This window comes from Perca fluviatilis, chromosome 6 (assembly GCF_010015445.1).
Source record: "Perca fluviatilis chromosome 6, GENO_Pfluv_1.0, whole genome shotgun sequence".
NCBI classification, from domain to species: Eukaryota; Metazoa; Chordata; class Actinopteri; order Perciformes; family Percidae; genus Perca; species Perca fluviatilis.
Genome location: NC_053117.1, coordinates 25,530,335 through 25,552,475, shown reverse-complemented (window position 1 = coordinate 25,552,475; position 22,141 = coordinate 25,530,335). Strand labels below are relative to the sequence as shown.

Sequence of the window (22,141 nt, the reverse complement as noted above, 5' to 3'; positions counted from 1 at the left end):
CCCATAAGCATTTAGTATTGGATTACCAACATATAACTCATTACTAAAAAGAAAAGCTAAGCACCTGCCAATGGGATTTTGTAATAACCTTGTTCTTATTATTGCCTCCACTGACCTATTTATAAACCAAAACAAAAGCATTAGTTTTAGACTTTAAGCTCTTTATAAAGGGTGCCTTATCAGAGAGTGGTAGACTACTAGTAAGCAGTGATGGAATGTAACAAAGTACATTTTATTTTTGTGAAATACTGTTTAACAGTACAATTTGACATACTGGTACTTCCAGTATTTCCATTTTATGGTTCATTCTACTTCTACTATAACTTTTACATTTCAGAGGAAATATTGTACTTTTTACTCCACTACATTTATTCAACACTTATAGTTACTTTTTATACAGTATATAAATACATATATGCTTATATATAATGCAGTACTATACTACTTATCTACCACACTGACAAACTACAACAATGAAATGCTCTTACATGTTTTAATGGCCACAGCCATGGTCACACAGCCATCTTAAAAGTGGTAGCCTCTTGCCTTTTGATTCCGTAAGTACATTTTGCGGATAATACAGCTGATATCGCTACTTGCGCTTGTGTTGTTTTCTTCTGCTGGATGTCACACTAAAGTTCCAACAGTGGAATTGAGTTATTTTTTTCTTGGAATGGGGACTACTACATTTAACTGATGTCCTTTTGAACTATTTCCTCTGCATGCAAAATGTTATTAAACATATGGCAATTTATTGTTAAAATACAATACATAAGATGAGAAAACAGCATTTTGTTGCCCACCTTCCATTGGGCACTGATCGTTTCTATTACCATATAATACATCATTTAAAATGTATGATGGTGTGTCACCTCTAAAACCTAAAACAACTAAAAATTATATCAAGTTGATGCAAATACAAAATATATAAATATCAAATTAAATTACATGTTTCAGACAAAAAAAACAACTAGTTGGCAGGATGTTGTGTTAATGTTCATAATACTGTTTATTGTGTACTGTCTGGATATTTGGACAAATTGTATTTTGATGCTTTGGCAACATTGTTTTTGAAACTTTCATGCCAATAAAGCCCTTTTTACAATCCACTCATAACTGAGGTGGACATGGTGGTGTATGAAATGTTTTAAAAAACAATATTCATTTAGCAGGTCAAACATTTGTAGGAACTATAAACTCACTGTGCAACAAAGACTTTTCAAAGAGATACTGTTGCTAACAAAAATGTCAATAATGCTGTAATATGAAGGGAAATAAAACGATGTGAGTTCACCAAAACTTCATAGCATTGTTGACAATGTACTACTTCCTTACAACAATATATTTTCACTGGTTCTTCTCCTGTGTGCTGCCAAGTCACGACTCATTCTGAAACCTCTCTCACATGTTTTGCACAAACATGGTTTTTCACCTGTATGGATTCTTGTATGGCTTTTCAATTCATATGTCAGACTGAATCTTTTCCCACAGGTGCTGCAAACAAATGGCTTCTCACCTGTGTGTATTCTCATGTGGAGTATCAATTCACCACCCTGTCTGAAAGCTCTCCCACATGTTTCACAAGTATACTGCTTCTCACCTGTGTGCATTCTCATGTGGACCTTCAAGGCACTGCCACCTCTGAAATTTTTCCCACATGTTTTGTACAAATATGGCTTCTCGCCTGTGTGCGTTCTTACGTGTTATTTCAATTGACCACTCTGTATGAAATCTTTCCCATGTTTCACACACAAATGCTTCTCACCTGTGTGGATTCTCAAGTGTGCTTTACATTTTGACAAACAGATAAAAGCTTTGCCACATTCGTCACATTTTAAAGACTTTTTACCTTTGTGAGTATTACTCAGTAGTATATCAGAGTATTTTTTGACATGGTAGAGTTGTATAGCTTGCTACTGTGACTTCTGCGTTTGGGATGTCTGTTCTTTGGATTTGGATCAGCATTTCTTGATCCTCAGCTACAAGATGGTTGGAAGAGAGGAGCTGGTGGTCACACACATAGGAGTCAACATAAAGGTATCAGTCTCCTGCTTTAGTACAAGCTGCTCTTCCTCCTGTTCTTTAATCTGTGGAGACTCTGGGTCCTCTTAGTCCAGACTGGAGTTCCCCTCCTGAATACAGAGCTGCTGGTCAGCGAGAACCTCCTTCTCCCATGTACAAACATGTTGCTGTGGGAGCTCTGAAGGGACAAAGGATAAAAGGAACAGTATACCGTTAACGTTACTATTGTTATGGTAAAGAATAAAATGCAGACATGTGATCACATTGTAACAAAATGTATTTTAAAGCAACACTAGAGAACTTTTCCCGCTTCGGTCCCCCTACAGGTTGGAAGCAGAATTGTCCATTACGTTACATTAGGCAAGTTTGCTAGATTGGGTAGTGGATCTGTAGTTCTAATAAGACATAATGGGACAATTCCGCTTCCAACCTGTAGGGGGACCGAAGCGGGAAAAGTTCTCTAGTGTTGCTTTACAAGGGTGTCTGTCAACAACCCGTAGGTCCTATGGCGCCATTTTGATGCTACCAAACGATCACCCGACGTTAGCATCCCATTGACTGCCATTCATTTTGACGTCACTTTGACAGCGAATAACTTTACATCTGAAGCATTTAAAGACCTTTTTTGTCCATTGTTTATTTCTAAAGAAACACGACAATGTGTAAAAGGCTCCATTACCTTGTATCTCACGTTATGGCTCCGTAGCAGACGTTTTTGTAAAAATAGACTAACGATTGTGTCATAACCACGCAACTTACTGTCGCATAGAAGAGGAATTACCGTACAGTACAGGAGAAGCTCGCAGGCAGTTTTGACTTACATTAGCTGTTTAAGTTTAATTACTAATGTTAACTAGCATTTTAGTTAGCAATAATTAGCCTGTGCCTATGTTATCTCCTTACATATACCTGCGCTCTCCGTCTCTGCAAGATTCGGAATGATTGAGATTTCTCTTGGCACAGCTACCAGAAGACTTACAACTTTCAGACACGTTGCTCGCGTCACATCTACGTCGTCAAGCTCAGTTGGAGTAACGCTCAGCCATCACCGAAAAAGTGCTTCTAATAGACTTCACTGGTCTCCGTCCAGAGCAAAGTTATCTGTTGGTCCATTTTATATATGTCAGTGGTATTTTCCTTCTACTGGATGTCACACTATTAAGTTCCGACGGTGGATTTTTTTCTTTCCGCTTTCAATTAGGGATGTACATCATCTGTCTGATTCTCTTAATAAATCCATGGTCTGGTCTCACTTCGCAGGCTATTTTCTCTGTATTACTACATTTAACTGATGTCATTTTGAGCGATTTCGATGACAATTTTAGATAAAAACATTAATACAAAAGAAATCACTTCTGGGGCTTATAATCTGTCAAATACACACATCAGAAGTTAAATCAACTCATTTGGAGGCAGAAACCGGGTAGGAGCGACCATAGATGGGAACAACACTCACTTTTTGGGTAGTGTAATTACATTACATATTTCTTTATTAGTTATTTTATATTCATGTTATGTTTGTTTGTTTATGTACAGTATATGCACCTTTCACAAAGCCAAATTCCACATAAGTGTACTTATTCTGGCAATAAAACCTTTTCTGATTCTGATTCCATGGCATTTGTTTTTTGTGTTTAAAAGTACTGGGTGGGCTATACAACCATAATGGTGGAGGAAGTATTCAGATCCTCTACTTAAGTAAAAGTACTAATAGGCTACCACACTGTAAAAATACTCTGTTACAAGTAAAAGTCATGCATTTAAAATGTTACATAAGTAAAAGTATGTAAATATCATCAGAAAAATTTTACCAAGGTATTAAAAATAAATATGCTGAAAAATTCTCACATTTTAGAAACTGGAAACGATCAAAACAGTTCTGTTAATCAACTGTTTAATCAGCTACCGGTAATCGTTTGTATGCCTTTGTTGGGTAGTTTAATTTATAATAAAACATTGTATTTTATAAACTAGCCTACATTTGTTTTGTGTGCAACAATATTGATTTGGAAAGTAACTAGTAACTAATTAAAGCTGTCAGAATATGGTAGTGGAGTACAAAGTAGGCTACAACATTCTCTTTGAAAGGTAGTGGAGTAGAAGTAGGAAGTATCATGAAAAGAAAAGACTCAAGTAAAGCACAAGTAGCCTACTTCAAATTTGTACTTACAGTACTTGAGTAAATGTAGGATACTTACGGTATAGGCCTACAACCCAAATGAAATTAAGTCATTTTGAGGCATACATAACCTTTTGGTGACAAGGTTGATGCGGTAATCCGTTATTGGGTTGCTGCTCGAAGATATCTAAAAAAAAAACCCGTAATAAAAGCAACTAGAATGTTGCTTTTATATAAAAATGGGATATTTTATATAAAAATGGGTATATAAACTGGGCGACCGAGGCTTACGCGCGCGCTCCCGCGGAGGGCAAATCACCGGCTCTGTTTGTCCATCACTTATTCCGTAGTGACCCTTGTAGCACACACTTTGTGCGCAGCTTTTACGCAAACTACTCTTCAACCAGAGTTGCGTGTTGCTTTAAGGAATTTTTTGTCTTGACCGTTGTTGTATTAGGATACATCAGTGACATACTTTTACTTATTTATTTCTACGGTTTATTAATTTTTCTCTGTCCTGTACTTCACTGGCACTGCACATTCTCGCGCAGCATTGACTGTCACGTGAGTCGTCTCGTGACAACAGGAAGAAGGAATGGCAACAGTGTAAGGATGCTGTTGCTGCTTTGACACTTTTCAACTCTGGATTTTAATATCTGCAGAAAGCGACAGACAACAATGGCTTCTTTTATAAAAGAAACACAAAGGTGGGCTTTTTAAAAAAAAGTTTTTTATTCAAATAATCATTTCAGTAGCGTAACGTTAAGATACTTGTAGCCTGATCCAGAGACAGGAAAACATTCTTAAATGTATCAATATTGGGATTTGAGATGTATAAATGGACACTAGCAAACACGTTACACTAGTTTGGGGATGATTTATGATACTGCTATCATCATGAAACTGCGTATTTATCAGATTTTTACATTTACGTGATTTGTGGCTTTTTTGGTAGCAAGCATTGTGGTGGATAGTAATGAAGTAGCAATATTTTAGTAACGTTACTGCTGTAAAACTTTGCGATACATGCATTCGCCTTGAGACATGTCTTCTAGTAAGACCACAGCATATCAGAGGGAAATATCAAAAGGGTTCAAGTTCAAGTTCACAACTTACTTTGCAGAACAAGGTTTTCCAATTTACTGTAACTATGCTGCTTTGTTTTAAGTTGAAACTAGGCAGCAGTAGTGTATAATATACACACTACTGCTGCCTACACTGTATATATGTAACAGTATATATGTAGTGTGCATTTCACTGAAAACATTTCAAATGTACAAACCGTTATTACAATTACAACATGGAGTTAAAAGTCACAATTATTCTGAATGGGTGCTGCTTACATGTGTCATAGTGGCTTATTATTTGAAGTGCTATGTGTTGATTGTGACTTAAAGTAGTTTTTCATTTTTAGTTTAATTGATTGCAATAATATAAGAAAGTAATTTTAGGATTCAAAGTCAACATACATACATACAGAGTCTCAAGAGTAAAACATCATGTAAGATGCATAAACTGGGCCTAAAGTCCAACATTCTTCAGAACTGGTCATTTTATAGTAAATTTGCTTTGTTGTTTTACTACCTTTAATTTTTAATGCACATATGTGCACTAGTGAAATAGTTGTGTATACAGCATATTGACTCTGCAGTAGCTAGTATGTCTGTGTGTGCGCGCTAGTCTTTATACTCAAGTCAAGTATATGTACACACTACCTCATTTTAGGCTGCTATGCACTCCTCACGCTTGTACTGATGCTCTTGTTTACCCTGTGAAACCTATTGCAATAGATAGAAGACACTACTGTTTGCTGTATGTTGTCACTGTTATATGTTTGTAGTTTATGTGTGTTTGTTATCAATGTATAGAGGTACCTTTGAATATCATTGACAGCCAGCGTGGCATACCTTTCATGTATGACATCATACTCTGGCAGTAAACTGATTCGCTTTCTTAACTAAAAGATCTGAGTGCTTTCTACACCGCTGACACCACTACAACTCTTCTTTCCAAACAGCATAAAAGAAGCGGTAACTTTCATCAACGCTATTGATGAGAACAAGTTCTCCAGGCTGATCTCCCGCATCATACAAAAGCTTCATCTGAAGGTACAGAGACTGCACAGTGTTATCTGTGCCAAAGACAAGAGGCTTTTAAGGCTTTTGCTGCAACGCTGTAGTACCAGAGAGAGCAGTGCATGCATAATGACTTACTGGAGCATCAGTCCCACTTGGCTCTAATGAATGCACACACATGCCTGGCCCTGTTGATCATGCTGTTTCTTCCACAAGAGCTGGCTCTAGCTGGCTGTCAAGGTGTCAGTCATTCATTCCAAGAACAATGTGTCTGATTACTACATTTTTTTTGGATTTGCTATGAGAAATGAATACACCTTTTGTTTATAAATAATATATAATGTAATAGACATTTTGACATGTCATTGGATGAAAAGCACAGGTTCAACTAAAAAGATTAATACTGACTGTTTTTCATGATTGCTCCCCGACATTGCATCCTGTTATGGTTAATGTTATTAGTTTAATCTGCACTTTAGCTGCTCTGACAAACCAAGATGTCTTCTGTGAAAACCCCTTCTACTCCATTGTAGTTGTAAAAAATTTCAGAATACATTGAATTTAATTGGTTGCACATATTGCTGGCCTCTGACAACCACATGATCCATTCTACTCTTTCATATTTTTTATTTTGAAAAGTTGTTGATTTCTCAACCAGAAAGCAGCTTTTCATTTATTTGTCAGTTCTTGAAAATAGTGATTTTTGGAGGCTCTTTTCACATGGACAAAGTAAATGATGTTTTCTAAACAGGGAGAGCGGACATTCAGTGAAGAGGAGGAAGAAAAACTTCAGGCTGCCCTCTCATTGGATAAACAGGCTCTCAGTCTAGTCCTGGAAACAGCTGCCTTTATACTGGAGCAGGTGAGGGGTGGTCATTATTGTAAGGGTTCTACCTGATTTCATTGTTTAAAATGCAAATTTTACTAACTTGGAGTTTCTTGTATATTAACTGCTTTGTTCTTTAAGAATATTCAATATTTTGAAGGGTTCAACATTAGGTATCAGATTTGATAGAGGAGGCCAGGTAAGAATGATGTTTTGTATGAAGATTAACATTGCTTTGGATTTGGGAAAGAATTTATATAATTACTCTAACCATGTTGTTTCAGTGCATTTCAGGGATTGTTTACATTACACTGAGTCATTTACCTGAGAAAAGTAGTCAGAAAAAATGTTTTAGAAAGTAGTAAATTACCATGAAAAGTGACTATTATTATTATTATCTACAGTGAATGTGCAGGTGCTTCCAAGAGACCATTTACTGTATGTGTGCATGGCTTTGCCTGCCATGCTCATGAAAAGATACAAATTACCAAAGTTGGCCAGATATCGGTTATAATCTCTTTTATACTTTGCTTAAGTGTATACTTTCAATACATGTGCGCCTCACTCTAAAGAAAATAGAAGTTAGTATGTAGCTTTTGTGCCTGTTGGTGTGGAGTCTGTTTCTCCAGCTGGGGTCACTGTTGTATCGTGAATTGTTGTATTGTAGCAATGTTGAGTGTTAGGTGTAAATAGGAATAGGACTGTAAGAGTGATTTGTGACATGGGTAAAACATGCTAGAAATTATTATAAAGTTCCTACTCTAACCCATATCTCCTCTCCTCTGTAGGCAGTGTATCATAATGTAAAGCCGGCCTCTCTACAGCAACAGCTGGAGGGGGTTCATCTAAACCCAGACAAGGCTGAGGTGTTCTCTCAAACCTGGGCCAGTTTTGGACCTGAGCTGGTGGAGAAACTAAAGCACAATACCTTTGCCCCAAAGAAGGTAAGCTAATAAAAATGTTTGTCAGCACTAACTCTGAACCTTGCCTACACAACTACCACCATTTTACCTAAACCTGACCATGTTTCATAACCCAAGTGTAAGATTAATCCTCTCCCAGACACAAGCCTACTTTTCACACTATTTTCTTTTTGAACTGAGCAATGTTTAGTGAGACATAGTCTCTTGATACTAAATGGAGAATCAACATCTGACTATCCATATCAAATCTGACCTTCTGTTGTGTAAATTCATTCCAGCTGTTTTGATTAGACTTCTTTGTTTCGCAGCTCACACAAGTTGTCACATACATTTTAAAAACTTATTCCTCTATATGTATATGAATTTGTTGCTGCAAGGATTTATGCCTTTGCCATATACAGTACAGGCCAAAAGTTTAGACACACCTTCTCATTCAATGCGTTTCCTTTTTATTTTCATGACTATTTACATTGTAGATTCTCACTGAAGGCATCAAAACTATGAATGAACACATATGGAATTATGTACTTAACAAAAAAGTGTGAAATAACTGAAAACATGTCTTTTATTTTAGATTCTTCAAAGTAGCCACCCTTTTGCTTTATTATTAATAATGGAAAAAATTCCCACTAATTAACCCTGACAAAGCACACCGGTGAAGTGAAAACCATTTCAGGTGACTACCTCATGAAGCTCATTGAGAGAACACCAAGGTGGTTTGCAGAGTTATCAAAAAAGCAAAGGGTGGCTACTTTGAGGAATCTAAAATATAAGGCATGTTTTCAGTTATTTCACACTTTTCTGTTAAGTACATAATTCCATATGTGTTCATTCATAGTTTTGATGCCTTCAGTGAGAATCTACAATGTAAATAGTCATGAAAATAAAGAAACACGTTGAATGAGAAGGTGTGTCCAAACTTTTGGCCTGTACTGTATGTATATGTGTATATGTGTTGATTAAGCACTGACACTTCAAACAGCATTCCTTACAAAGCCAAGGGATTTAAGATCTAACACAGTAAATAAGCAGCATGTACACATCAATCACACTATGCTGGAGTTGTTGCTGCTGTCGTACAAGAAGACATCTCACCTGCCTGGGTCTTGCAAGTCTTTCTTTCCCCCATGAATTTGTTGCTGCCAGCAGTATGCTGTGGCAGCCATTGATCCTTGACACAACCTACACTACATAACTGACATGTATATGTTTTCTCATTACCTTTTTCTCAATAGAAAGCAGGGTATTGTGTTTAGTCATTTCTTGAGTAAGATGATTGCCATGTTTACAAGTTATATAACTTTGCCATTCAAGTAAACACACTAAGGGCCCTATCTTGCACTCAACGCAATTGCCTTTGAACACCGACGCATGTATCATTCCTATTTTGCACCTCACGCACAGCTGACCTTGCCCTCGACAGACGCACGTCGGTAAATTAGGGAATGTATTTGCGCTCCTGGGGGCGGTTTAGCAAAAAGAGGAGGCGTGTTCAGGCGCAAACATTCCCTGGTGCTATTTTGCAGTTTCAGAAAACAATTCCGCCATACACCAGGAAAAACCTGGTCTAAAGTCAGTGGCGTGTTATTCAGATGCTATTTTAGGGGTGCATGCTTGGCCATAATGTAGCGTTTGCACAACGCGCAAACACTTTGCGTCTCTCATCTACACGGACGCAGCAGTTCCCATTTTTGCAAACCATACATAATTACAAGGAAAAATATTACTGAAAATGCGCTTCAGGTGTTCGGATAGGTCAGGAGGCACTTTACAGTACAGTCCTCAAAAAGTCGCAGCATTCTTTGTGGCTTGTTGTGTTCTACACAACATTTCCATGAATCATGGCTGTGTTGATGACATAAATGAGGAAATATTAGAGGAGTTAAGGAGACGTGATGTTGAACTACAGCGGGATTGGACACTCCGGCGGGATCTGGTCCGGGAGTGGTAATGCGCTCCTGATGGAGCGGGTGGACGGAGATGGAGTGGGGGGAGGAGGAAGCGGCACAACAGGAGCAGGTGGTGCGTTTGGAGGCCCACGCTCCATGGCTGCAGCAATCCTCTCCAGACTTGAGGAGATGTGCCCGAGAGGCAGCAGCAACATCGCCACCCAGCCAAGACGGCCATTTATTACTTTGCCGCATCCTGGACAGCTCCTGCTGGCGTGCGCCCGCGTGCGCGCGCGCGCGCCAGGCAAATCCGCCGTCATAATAGCAATCCGCCATGGAACAAGCGCGCCTGCTCTTAAAGGGAATGTGAGATGACGCTCTGATTGGTTTATTTCACGTTACGCCCAAACCACACCTAGCTACTTCAGACCCATTCAGACCAACCCATTTTAGATTTGCGTCGGGCACAAGATTAATTTATCCCGCCGGTATAATAGCAACAGCGCCCGAGATCCGCCCACAAAGCTACTTGCGTTTCACATTTGATACTTGCGTTTCAGATCGTTAAAATAGGGCCCTAAATGCCACATTGTCATTCCTTACTCATATTAGCTGAATATGATATGTCATAAAATTCCCACCGGCTGTCCCACTAGTGATGCTGTCAATTAAACACTGATCAAACTAAAGGTGAACTATGGACAGATAAATTAGTCTCTCAATACTGTTGACAAATGCATGTTTTGTCATCCATAAATTAAACCAAGATTTACAAATGTATATGACGATTTGTGAGTAATTTATCGGTGTTCACAAATGCATTTTCCAAACTACAAATACCAACCAATTTGAACCAATGTCAGTATTCTACTTATATATGTCTATATATTTTCAACTTCAAGTTCATTCATCTAATAACATTTGCTTTTTACTAACTAAAATGAATAAATATTTGAAGACTTTAATGCATTCATTTAGTGAGACCAATTTCTCTCCATAGCAAGATTCAAGATTCAAGATTTTGATTTGCCATTTGTGCATACACCAAACAGTCCATGCAAATAGGAATTTTTGTGCAGGCTCTTTGAGTCAAGTAAAAAAAGAGTTAAGGGCAAAGATAAGCACACCGACTAAGATAGAAAAAGATTACACAAGGTAAATAAATAAAAATAAAATAAGACAAAAAAAACTTAGAGACTATACAAAAGAGTGCAAGAAAATAACAAATTATGAATACTGTCACTGGAGTATGAGTACTACTGTAAACCAGGAGGGGAAAGAGTAGAAGTAATACATATACAGTATACAGGTTATAAACACTATCCTAATCCTTAAAACACATTTTTGATTTTGTATGTCTACATTAGTCCTTTGGTTGTGATTTTTATATAAGCCGTTACAGGTTTCTACCACACCCTCGCATGCATTTTTGTATTTCTTCAATAGATTTGTTTTCATGTTCTGTGAAACAAATACACCAAACTAAACTATCCTAAGGGTAATGGGTCTGTGTATGGGTCAACTGTGGGGGATATTGCATTTGTCACGAGAATAAATATTGCAAATATAGCGATCATTGTTGAGGCGCACTACTCATTTTAAATGTACTCACTCGGCTGGACTTGTTAGTCTTTATGTTGGCCAGTTGTCTGATTGATTAGCCCAGTTTCTGTTTTAATCAACTCTGCTCTTTACAGAGAATAAGAGATTTGTCTTTGTCTGCAGTAAACAGTGATGATTCCTTTGATTACCAGCTTTACAACGCAGCTACCAGAAATATTAACACGATGGATCAGGAAATACAGCAATACATTAGACTGGAAATATATTAATATGGTATTGTGTGCTATTTGTCATTGATTTGTCTTTTATTTAGTCATTTCTGTTTTATATAATCATAAAATACAGCATATGTATTTATTTCAATTAATTTATTTTGGTTCATTTCTTTAAATGTATTTATTTGCATATACTGGATGTAAAATCTGTAACCCATCATATTGTGTTGTTTATTCATGCTAATATGGATGCTGTTCCAGTCAGGATTAATGTGGCCCAGCCCTTCCTCACCTCACACCTGTCCTCTACAGCCATGGAAGCTTCCAGACCCAATAAGTCACACATGGTTTATTATTATGGCCTCTCTCTGCATCATAAAACAGTTAACTGCCCTGCCTTGACTCAGTGCTGCTCATCTATCACACTGCTACAGCTGACTGAGACTGAGAGTAATAGTCTGGCAACATGCAGCTTGGAAACAAGGTGCAAACTTAAACTTTGAGGAGATTAAGCAAAGTTCTACAAAAGTAAATCTTGGTAACTATGATCATTACCATATTCATAAGTGTGATACCGTTAATACAGTGACTTATTGCGATCATGTTTGCTATAGGTCATCTGGTCAGTAAACAAGCCATTAATAACTCGTGCATACTCCATTTTCATCTAAAAAACTTCTAAGACTAGGTTTGTAGTCTCATCTTCATAAAACTGAAAGACCAACTTGAGAAAGTCACAGCTTATCATAAATGACCTGACAATAAGTCAGAAAATCTAGAACAAATCAGAGATGCAACAATTAGTCGATTAAAGGTCCCATGACATGGCGCTCTTTGGATGCTTTTATATAGACCTTAGTGGTCCCCTAATACTGTATCTGAAGTCTCTTTCCCGAAATTCAGCCTTGGTGCAGAATTACAGCCACTATAGCCAGTCCCACAATGAGCTTTCCTTAGTATGGGCCATTTCTGTGACTGTAGCTATTGAGGAGGAGAGGGGGGGGCAAGGTGGAGGGTGGGGGTGTAGCCTTGACCAACTGCCACTTTGCGCGTTTGAAAGCCATGATGTCTCTCTCTCATGGGTGGGCTAAATTCTCTGGGCGGGCAAAGCAGAGAAAGAGGAGGTAACCTTGCTCATTATGCCCTCATAAGGAGCAAGATTCCAGATCGGCCCATTTTCTCAAAGGCAGAGCAGGACACCCAGGGCTCGGTTTACTCCTATCGCCATTTCTAGCCACTGGGGGACCATAGCCAGGCTGGGGGAACTCATATTAATGTTAAAAAACCTCATAAAGTGAAATTTTCATGCCATGGGACCTTTAATCAATTATTTAATTGATAGAAAATGTATCGGCAACTATTACAATAATGAAATAATTCAATGCCAGGTTGTCAAATGTGAGAATTTGCTGCTTTTCTTGGTCTTACATTGTAGTAAATTGAATATGTTTGGGTTTCGGACTGTTGACGGCAGTTTATGACATGATCACGTACTCTAGGATACCGTGATTTATAGACCAATAATAATAATAATAATAGGCAGATTAATTGATAATGGAAATAGTTGTTCTATGCAGCCCTAGAACAAACTCAACATAACGTCTGAGTTACAGAGGAAAGGTCAAAAAGTTATTATCATTATTTTCAACAGTTTGCTTGGCAGTGTTTTCTATTTGCACATTTCCATTTATGATAATTATATTATAATAAAGTTAATTATTATAGCACTTATCAAAATCAACAATTACAAAGTGCTTTGCAAACATATAGAATTAATTAAAACAATAAGAATAATCAAGTAACGGTGAAAAATGTAGGTCAAATAGTGAGAACAACAGCACTAATAAAGTGTTAATATATTACATATATACATATACATCTTTCAGAAATTCAGCTTCCACTGTTATTTTGTTGGAAAATGTCCGCCTTAAAGTTTTTTTCACACAGTCTTTGAAAATGTGTCTAAGATGTATTAAATTGAAGTGCGAGGCTTTAATACAACTACGTCAATATTAAAGAAAGACTGGCTCCATTTGTGTGTTGCAGCTGGAGTATGTCGGCTGGCAGTTGAACCTGCAGATGGCCCAGTCCAGCCAAGCCAGACTGAAGTCTCCCAGTGCTGTCCTCCAACTGGGGCTCCGCAATGAAGACTCTGAGGTGTGAACACACACACACACACACACAGAGAGAGCTCAGTTGCCCATGACCCCCACTCCAACCTTGTGCCAACCTAATACATTAAAATGCATACTGTTTCAAAATGGAGCGTTTGGCTGAAAGGGTTATAGAGTATCCTAGAACCTGGCACAAAGATGGTTAGTTAAGGCTCACACTATAAAATGTTGGCTAGCTTCAGTTCTTATTTAAGCTACCCCAACACATTTAGAAGATTAAGGTTTGCTTTTTCAGATGCTTTCTTAGAGTCATGTTGTAATAAGCAGATTCAGAGGTGAACATGAAGTTTGAAGCAAGAAACACACACACACACACACACACACACACACACACACACACACACACACACACACACACACACACACACACACACACACACACACACACTATGAGTACATAATCAGTATGCACGCCTGTCATTATCCTTGCTCTGCTTCTCTTACCATTCACACTAACTACATACAAAAAAAAAACTTATTATCCACTGTAATCAGAGACCAGTTCTTTGTTTATGCCAAATGAGAAGCATCTCCAGTCTGTTCCTCTTTCTTTGCTAATAGACTGTAATCCCACTGGTGTCTGTCTTGACCCAGAGGTAGACGTACATCTGGCTCCAAAGTAACTGAAGTGTAAAGACCAGAGATCAGGGAGCTTGTTATCTGAAACCTCCAGGGTGTATTTGTTCTCTTGAGAGACTTTCAGTGTAGCTAGAATTGGACAGTCTGTGCATTTTTTTTGGAGGGTTGTATTCTAACTAGCATTGAACTGTATCCATTTATGCACAGTTCAGGCTTATTTACAATATGTTTTAGTCTAGATGTCTGCCTTATTGGCGTTATTAGTGATGCTTAGATATGGTTTACTTATTTATATTCTTAATACTCAATATTTGCATATAGATATTAGTGTTAATAATTAATTTAAAGCAAATTATTTTGGTGCAGCATCCCAATGAAGCCTTGTCCTAAATATTTGTATGCATGAAAGGAAAGGACTAAGAAAGATGATACCAATATGGTTTTGATTCTTGAGTTTCCACTGTAGCATTTTCCCATTCATTTGTATTCAGTAGTGCTGTTTGGATCCCAATTAGCTAATGCTATGTAGTTACTCTAATAGCCAAGACCTCATGAGCCTCCCTCACTCATTTCTTTCGTTTCCACTGAGAGAAGGATTGCTCTATTACTGTAGCAAAAGAAGTGAGAACGCAATAGGCTGTTTCTTTTTTCACATTAAATGATTTACAGCCAGTATGTGATTTGATTGAAATTCCTTTGATCTTGTCTTAATGTTTTCATTAAGACATGTTTTCTAACAATCTTAAATACGCCCACGTACTTAGTGAGATAAAATTTATCTAGTGCTGTTGATGTTTTGACATATTTTTGAAATACATTGTGCAGATTGTAAATGCTACAAAGGACGGCAATTTTAGTTACAGTATGGCTGGTTTCTTTTCAAAGCAGTTTTGGTCTCAAAATGGTGGGACTGATTATCCCCCGAGCCTGGATAGTGTTGTTCCAGCTGACTAGTCAAGTGTCTTTCTTGCACGCTGCTTTGTATTCAGTCCCTTGAGAATGCCGGCTCAGTCTAAACGTAGAATTAGGCATGGCATTTTCAAATTGTTGCCGTATTAAATCTGGGCCTATAGGCGTAAGCTAGAAAAAAATATATGTTCTTCTTTAACTTTGTGAATGCGACAGCATTTGGAATTATTCTTTGTTTTGGACTATCTTCTGCTGTGTTTTCCCTAGGCTAGCAGAACAGGCATGAATTTATTTAAATCCACTTACACAATTCCCCTTGTGGGAGGAGATAGCTGGGGGGCTAAAACAAGGCTGGTTAAAAGTGTAGAGGGATCAACTTCACCGAACATTACTGAGCTGCACATCCTCTGGTGAGCTACAGGGGGCACTGTTGTCTCACAGGTTGGAAAGCATCCCTAAAGGGCAGTAAAGTATTGAGAGTAGTGAGAGATGGATAGGATACCTCGTTTAACTTTGTATTAAAGCAGTTTGAGTGTGCACAGTGTTTTTTTTAAATTTGATTTCCATTGGTATTTTCAGATTAGAGTTTCCTGACAGTAAGTTTGTTTTCTTCCAAACTCTCTGAGAATTGCTCAGCACAACTTCTGGAATGTCAAAACACTGCGATGACTGTGAATAGAAGTAAATTGTGTCTAATTAATTACAAGGCAGATTTTTAACATCCTCACTGCCAACTGTCTAAAAGAGAAGGGAAGGCAAATAGGAGAAATTAGACAGGGGTCAGGGGAGGGGAGGAGGGGGGCATATAAGGGAGAGGGAGAGGAAGCAAATTTGAAAGCACATAGGGGGTAAAATAATGAAGATGAAGAGGATAAAGGAAAGAAAATGAAAGAAAAGAAGAGGAAGGCGAGGGTGGCCGTCTGTATATTATTGATTGCTTGGAACCCAATTGGAGAGTCAGAGACTCTCCCATCTGACCAGCCTCCCTCATTAACACTCTCCCTGAGGAGGAGGAGGAGGAGGAGGAGGAGGAGGAGGAGGAGGAGGAGGAGGAGGAGGAGGAGGAGGAGGTTGACTGCCAGGGAGCTTCACATCTCCTTCACCAAACAATATTTGGCATACAGAATATGTACAGTACAGTGGAGGAGATTTTAGGAGACATATTTGGACGAATAAGGGGACTTTTAGGATTTTCTGTTTTTAATTGAAGCATTTGTGATGGGAATTTCTTTTATAATATTTCCCCCTTTCCCTCCCAAATGTGGCGACCAACAGCATACATTATTGTATATCACTGTCTCTGCTTCCGTGCAATAGTAAGTGTAGAACCCCACCCAGGGCAGCTGCTTTTTTCTTTAAACTGAATTTGTATCGGTTTCAGTGGAAAGTTGTTGTACTGAGGAAGCATTTCAGTATGTCTGCACACATGTAAATGTCCTTACTCCTACCCCTCAAAGGATGGGTGGGAATGGCCTCTTTCATTGTAGGTAGGAAATGAGACCTGTTGCTACGCTTGTTTGTTATCCCAGGGATAAACAGCTGAGTCATTAAAATACCTAGGATTTAATATAATATATAATATATATGTGTATATATGAAAAAAGGATCGGACTATGCATGGGAGGAAGAAGATGAGGATGCAGGGGAAGGTGATAAGAAGGATAGAGGAAAACAGGGGAATGACAACCGAGAGATAATGGAAGAGGATAAAGAGGAATAGAAGGATTGGGAGGCGAATGAAACGTGTGGAGGAAGTTTGTGTAAATGTCCTTCAATCCATTGTTGTTTATGCAAGCTATGGATTAATGTCAGTTTAGTAGTGATATAGTATATAGTAGTGATATAGTAATAATAGTAGTATGTACTGTATGGGATGTCTCTTCACCTCAGGCACTTACAGTTGTAGTTACTAAAAGTGTGCAGAGTTTCCCATTGTCCCAAACACACACAATAACACCAAGAATCTGTACTTTTATCTTTGCTTTAAGAGTTTTTGCTAAGCATGCATCCACACTCTAGATTTAGGTATTTTAACTGCATATACCTTGAAACCGAAGTACACAATCTACCCATTTTAATTCTGAGGTGTGTTGTCTGCAGATGCTTGATCTTTGTGGGATAAAGCTGTGCTTGAAGAAAAGTAAGTTAAAAAGCCGATAGTGTCTCTTGACACTAAACATGTTATTGTGCAGCTAATCCCTCAATTTATATTTGTGCTGCTTGTGTATGTAGTATTTCCAACTCTCATGTATTTCTGATGAAGCTACACAGTGTAACATTTTTGGATGAATGAGCAATGCAGTGAACGTGCATTAAGTGGTATTAAGAGAATCATTTTTTGATGAGCTTTTTATTAAGCATAAACATACAACATATAGAAAACAAATAGGCCAGAGAACAAGCAAAAAGTAGCTTGAAATAAGACAAAAAAAGCTGTGTCAGCTTGGGACACAACCCCATGAATTGGGACACAGCTAAAGATAATAACAGGGACATTATGAAAAATATATGATTGAGCTAAGCGTGAGGGCCATTAGTCACATTTCAAATATTTGGCCACAGAATCAGCAGCAAAGCGTTAATAATACATTCAGTTGCACCATTAAATTGTGCAGTAGAAAGCTCCAGGTACAGTATTAGTAGTAGTATATTACAGGCAGAAAAGAATAAATTCAATGTTTGATGGAGAGATAATGAGGAGGCTTTTAATAAGTGGATTTCATATTCTTAGCAGTACAGTTAGCCCAGTCTCTTCTTGTTCTTTTAAAATGCTGCCTAGCATTGACAAATCATTTGGGGAAAAGACAGCTATGGTGGTGGGCACCGTCATGGACTACAGTTGACGTTCTACTGTAAGAACCACTATGTTCCAGAAATATGCAGCAGGCAGGCATCCCATATCATGTGGAGGAATGAAACCGGGGCTGTCATTGGGCATCATTGGCTGCAAAAGGAGTCCTCTAGCTCAGTGGTTCCCAACCTTTTTGGCTTGTAAACGAGATGTAAAAGTAGATCAACAGAGGTTACGTAGTTCTAATAACTGTGAGCACCTTAAGCAAAGAGTTTGGTTAGTTTAAATAGTTTCTAGAGGCTTAAAGAGGTAAAGCTACAAAGTATTTAACAAGAAAAAAATCAAGATTCTCCATAAAATATGGAGCGACTCTTTACATTCTTCTTGCAACTCCTGTGTGTGCTACTCTATGTAAAACACTGTGATGTGCTTGGGGCACCCTGACCGTATAGTAAAGTGCTGACTCATTCTCTTCTTCTCTCATCTTCTTTTTTAGTCCACAACATGTACACACTGATGTTGCTTTGATGAGTCTGAGAGTTGAAATCCCTTGCCAGTCATGGTGTCTCTCTCTCTTTCTGCGTCTCAGTCCTTTGGCATTAGAATGAGCCACTGCTCTGCCGACTAAGAGTAGGGTGACATTCATAATACAGAACATCCACTTGCAAAGGCAACCACCACCGATTTCAATATTTATTGTGGACACGCTAGGCCGCAAAGGCACGGGGTAAGAGCAAGTCAGCTAATGTAGCTTCCACATGCTGGCTCAGACTTCAAAGGACATGTTTAACTGATAGCTTTAGACATACTTGATGAGAATTGATAAGCAAAGCTCTTTTGAGTTTCAATCCGCCAAAGGGAAAAATTAAATAAATGCAAGACGAAATCTGAAAAAAACCCTCAGATTTTTCTTGTGTTTCTACTATAGCCCTGGAACATTCAATCAAAATTTGTGAGCAAGGACAGCTTTTTCCCACAGCGGGAGTCCTCAATTTACTTGATAGGACACTAAAGTTGATAGTTGATAATGAACTTGAGAATGACTTTGTAGACTGTTGTGGCATTTTGATTCAAATACTAGCACCCCCTTACTTGTTTCATCTCCATTCCTCCAGTTTCTAACTTCTCAAATGTTAGGATTCACAGTTTTTGTCTGTTTTGTATAATTTAAAATTGAATAGGTTTGGTTTTTTCACTATTAGCCAGACAAAATAAGCCATTTAAAGATTTCATTTTAGGCATTTTTTTACAATTTCTCACATTTTGTTGAACACAGTGTCAAGAGTTTAGTTGCAGCCTTACTCCAACCCTTTACACGGAGCGCAGAGGTTAAAGGTCAGGGTCAACACCTCTTAGCTGGTAGATATACAGTGTTTGGCTCCAGGTTATTTCAGCATAGTTTTTACGCAATTTTTTTGGAGCTTTTCCGCCTTTTTAATGGACAGGACAGGTGAGAAAGGGGAGAGAGAGGGGGAAGACATGCAGGAAATTGTCACAGGTCAGAGTCGAACCCTGGAGCTCTGCGTCGAGGCATAAACCTGTAAATATATGTGCGCCTGCTCTACCCACTGTTCCAACCCGCGCACATTACGCAATTGTTTTTGACTCAGAGACTTGTGCCCTGGACTTCTTTTCAATGTCTGGTCTCCCTTTTTCACCGCCTCTAATTTTTCAAAACAAATTAAATTAAAAAGTAAACTTTCCTGCATCTTAACTTCACACAGGTCTTTGTGAAATGTCACATTGTACATCCAAATCATTATATAGAAACACAAAACTGTAGTTTGTCAACTGTCCATTTATTGTAGCCGCCTAAAACAAGTGACTTTGTGTCTGTGAAAAGCGCTATATAAATTCAATTTATTATTATTATTATTATTATTATTATTATTATTATTATTAAAACAAGAAAATAAATGTTTCTTTCCCTCGCTGTTACAGAAGTAGTTAGGTATACTTTCAAACAAATGTGGGACTTAAATAATAGTTCCAGCTGTATATTGTTTCAGATTTCTCATAGGAGGAGTGTCTGAAAGCATCATAGAATCCCTGCTGTTAATTGTACTCATTCATTCACAAGTGCTTCTGAATTGTCAGAAAGATCATATTTCTGCCAGATCAGAGTCTAACTACCTCAGCACATGCGCTGCTTCTTTTTTCCAGCCTCTTTCTATTTTATTGATTCCAAAAATAATGTCATAACGCAATTCTTCCTTTTTTTTCTTCCTTTTTTTGTGACTTATTCATGAGTGAATCTTTCATTTGTTGTTTGAAATATTTGTGTCAAGTTGTCCCCAGCTAACTCCGAATTATAAGCCAACTTATTCTAGTTTGTGGGAACCTGCTTGTTTTTGTTATCAAAGCATCAGACATGAAAGACTTTCCTTCTTGTGATTCTCATTTATTTTCTCTGTTCTGGCTTACAGCAACAGTGTTGTAATCACGAAGGAACGGAAGCACTTTGTTTGAAGGCACACACGCTTGCATGAAAACACACAGGCATGTACACACACGCACACAAATTGAGCCTCCTATTGAAGGCTGTGACTTTATTTAACACTGTGTGATGAGGAATGCAATTAAACATCCCATTTTGACTTCTGTGAGGAGGTGCTGTGATCAGAGGGTCCCTGAACATCCCTCCCTGCCTCACGTGGGCCCATCAAATCGGCTTCATGAGCAGCAGGCCAAATTTTAAACGCAACTCAAAGCTTCCCTGACGAGTTACGTAAAGCCCTGTTCCTGCCTCCCACATGCTCTTGTCATGTAAACCCAACAAACAACACACCGAGAGTTGATCCAACCTTTTCATTGATCATCTGAGGGATTACATGGCCCGATCAATATATTGGAGAGCTCTGATGTAAATGCTACCATGTTCAAATCCTTCGCACCAAGCCACCCACCAGCCAGGAGGTACAAAGGAAGCTTTGTTTCAGTCTCTACTTGCCTTGCTCTACATGTCCCAAGATGCTTTGTTGCTTTGTGTGCACATCTTTTTAAGGGTCTCCTTTTCTCTCTCCATCTCTCTGTCTCTTTCTCCATCTCTCCCTCGCCCTCCTCCTTTCCCACTGGTGATTTGTTTTTCTCCTGGGGGATTTGGGATCCCATTCATTGAGAGTACATTGTTCGGCTCTTATCCATTCCAGAGGATGGGCCCCGAGAGGCAGAATGGGTGACTGTGGGTGCTTTCGTCTCTCCCTTCTCCCTCTCTCTCCCCCTGCTCGTCGCCACCCCGCTTCTTGCTCCTTGCCATACGATGATGTCATGGCTTTTATTTTCTCCGGGGCTACCCATTGATTCTCTCTCCCTATTACACACTCTCTGTATCTCCCTCATCCAGCCCCCTACCTCCCCTAACTTTCACTCCTGTTTCCCTCAGCCAGTCCCTTTCCCAGATTCTTTTGCCTCTCAAAAGCCGCCTGGGGGATTTAGGATTTTTGGATGTTGTTTAGCACGCCCACGGTACATGCTTGACACCCAGATAGGGAAGCCATCAACGCCGAAAATCCAACTGCAACTCCCCATTTAAATCTCATTGATTTAACATCTCTCTTTTATTCTCACGTCTCCCACTCCTGTGATCAGCTTTTATTTCTGGTTATGCAGGCTGTTTTGTTTCACAGTTTGTGAAGTAATCATTAATCCCCTGATAATGTGGTGCCATTTTGCCATTGCCGGTAGCGATAGTAAAAGAGTGCTTAAGACTGAGATTTTCAGTTCTGCGTGTGTGTGTGTGTTTTTTGTCGGAGTTTATTTTAGAGAGGCTCTGCCTTTTGGCTGAACTATGCTGGGTGAGAAATCTATTTCAGTTTAAACAAGACACACTGATTGCAGAAGCACAGAGCCAAATCACATTCATTCATTCCATTGAAAGTTGGCTGATAGGCATACACGGGGTAAAAAGGCTGTATTTTTTTTATTCAAATGCCAAGTATTAGTAATAATGCAGATACATTATCACATAATGAACAGATCTAGGTATTTATTCATGTGGTTTTGATTATTGTAGCAGTTTTTTGTTTTCTGAAATTTGCTGCAATTCATGTTGATAAC

The 22,141-nt window shown here is 38.6% G+C and overlaps 1 protein-coding gene and 1 long non-coding RNA gene across 3 annotated transcripts in view; one reads left to right on the top strand and one right to left on the bottom strand.

The window, feature by feature from the left end:
* Positions 1 to 211: 211 nt before the first annotated feature.
* On the bottom strand, positions 212 to 4,453 carry LOC120560635. The gene is made up of 2 exons (XR_005639499.1): positions 4,221 to 4,453; positions 212 to 2,200 (listed from the first exon to the last, which is right to left on the bottom strand). It is a non-coding gene; the product is annotated as an uncharacterized LOC120560635 (long non-coding RNA).
* A 170-nt stretch (positions 4,454 to 4,623) lies between these two features.
* Positions 4,624 to 22,141, top strand: part of commd10 (COMM domain containing 10) — a 59,371-nt gene continuing 41,853 nt past the window's right edge. For both annotated transcript variants that reach the window (XR_005639498.1, XM_039803314.1), the window contains exons 1-5: positions 4,624 to 4,848; positions 6,159 to 6,249; positions 6,968 to 7,078; positions 7,831 to 7,986; positions 13,679 to 13,789. Coding sequence is in view for 1 of the 2 variants with exons in the window: in XM_039803314.1 (XP_039659248.1) it covers positions 4,820 to 4,848; positions 6,159 to 6,249; positions 6,968 to 7,078; positions 7,831 to 7,986; positions 13,679 to 13,789 (498 nt within the window). In the remaining variant the exon portion in view is untranslated. The remainder of the gene's footprint in view (positions 4,849 to 6,158; positions 6,250 to 6,967; positions 7,079 to 7,830; positions 7,987 to 13,678; positions 13,790 to 22,141) is intronic.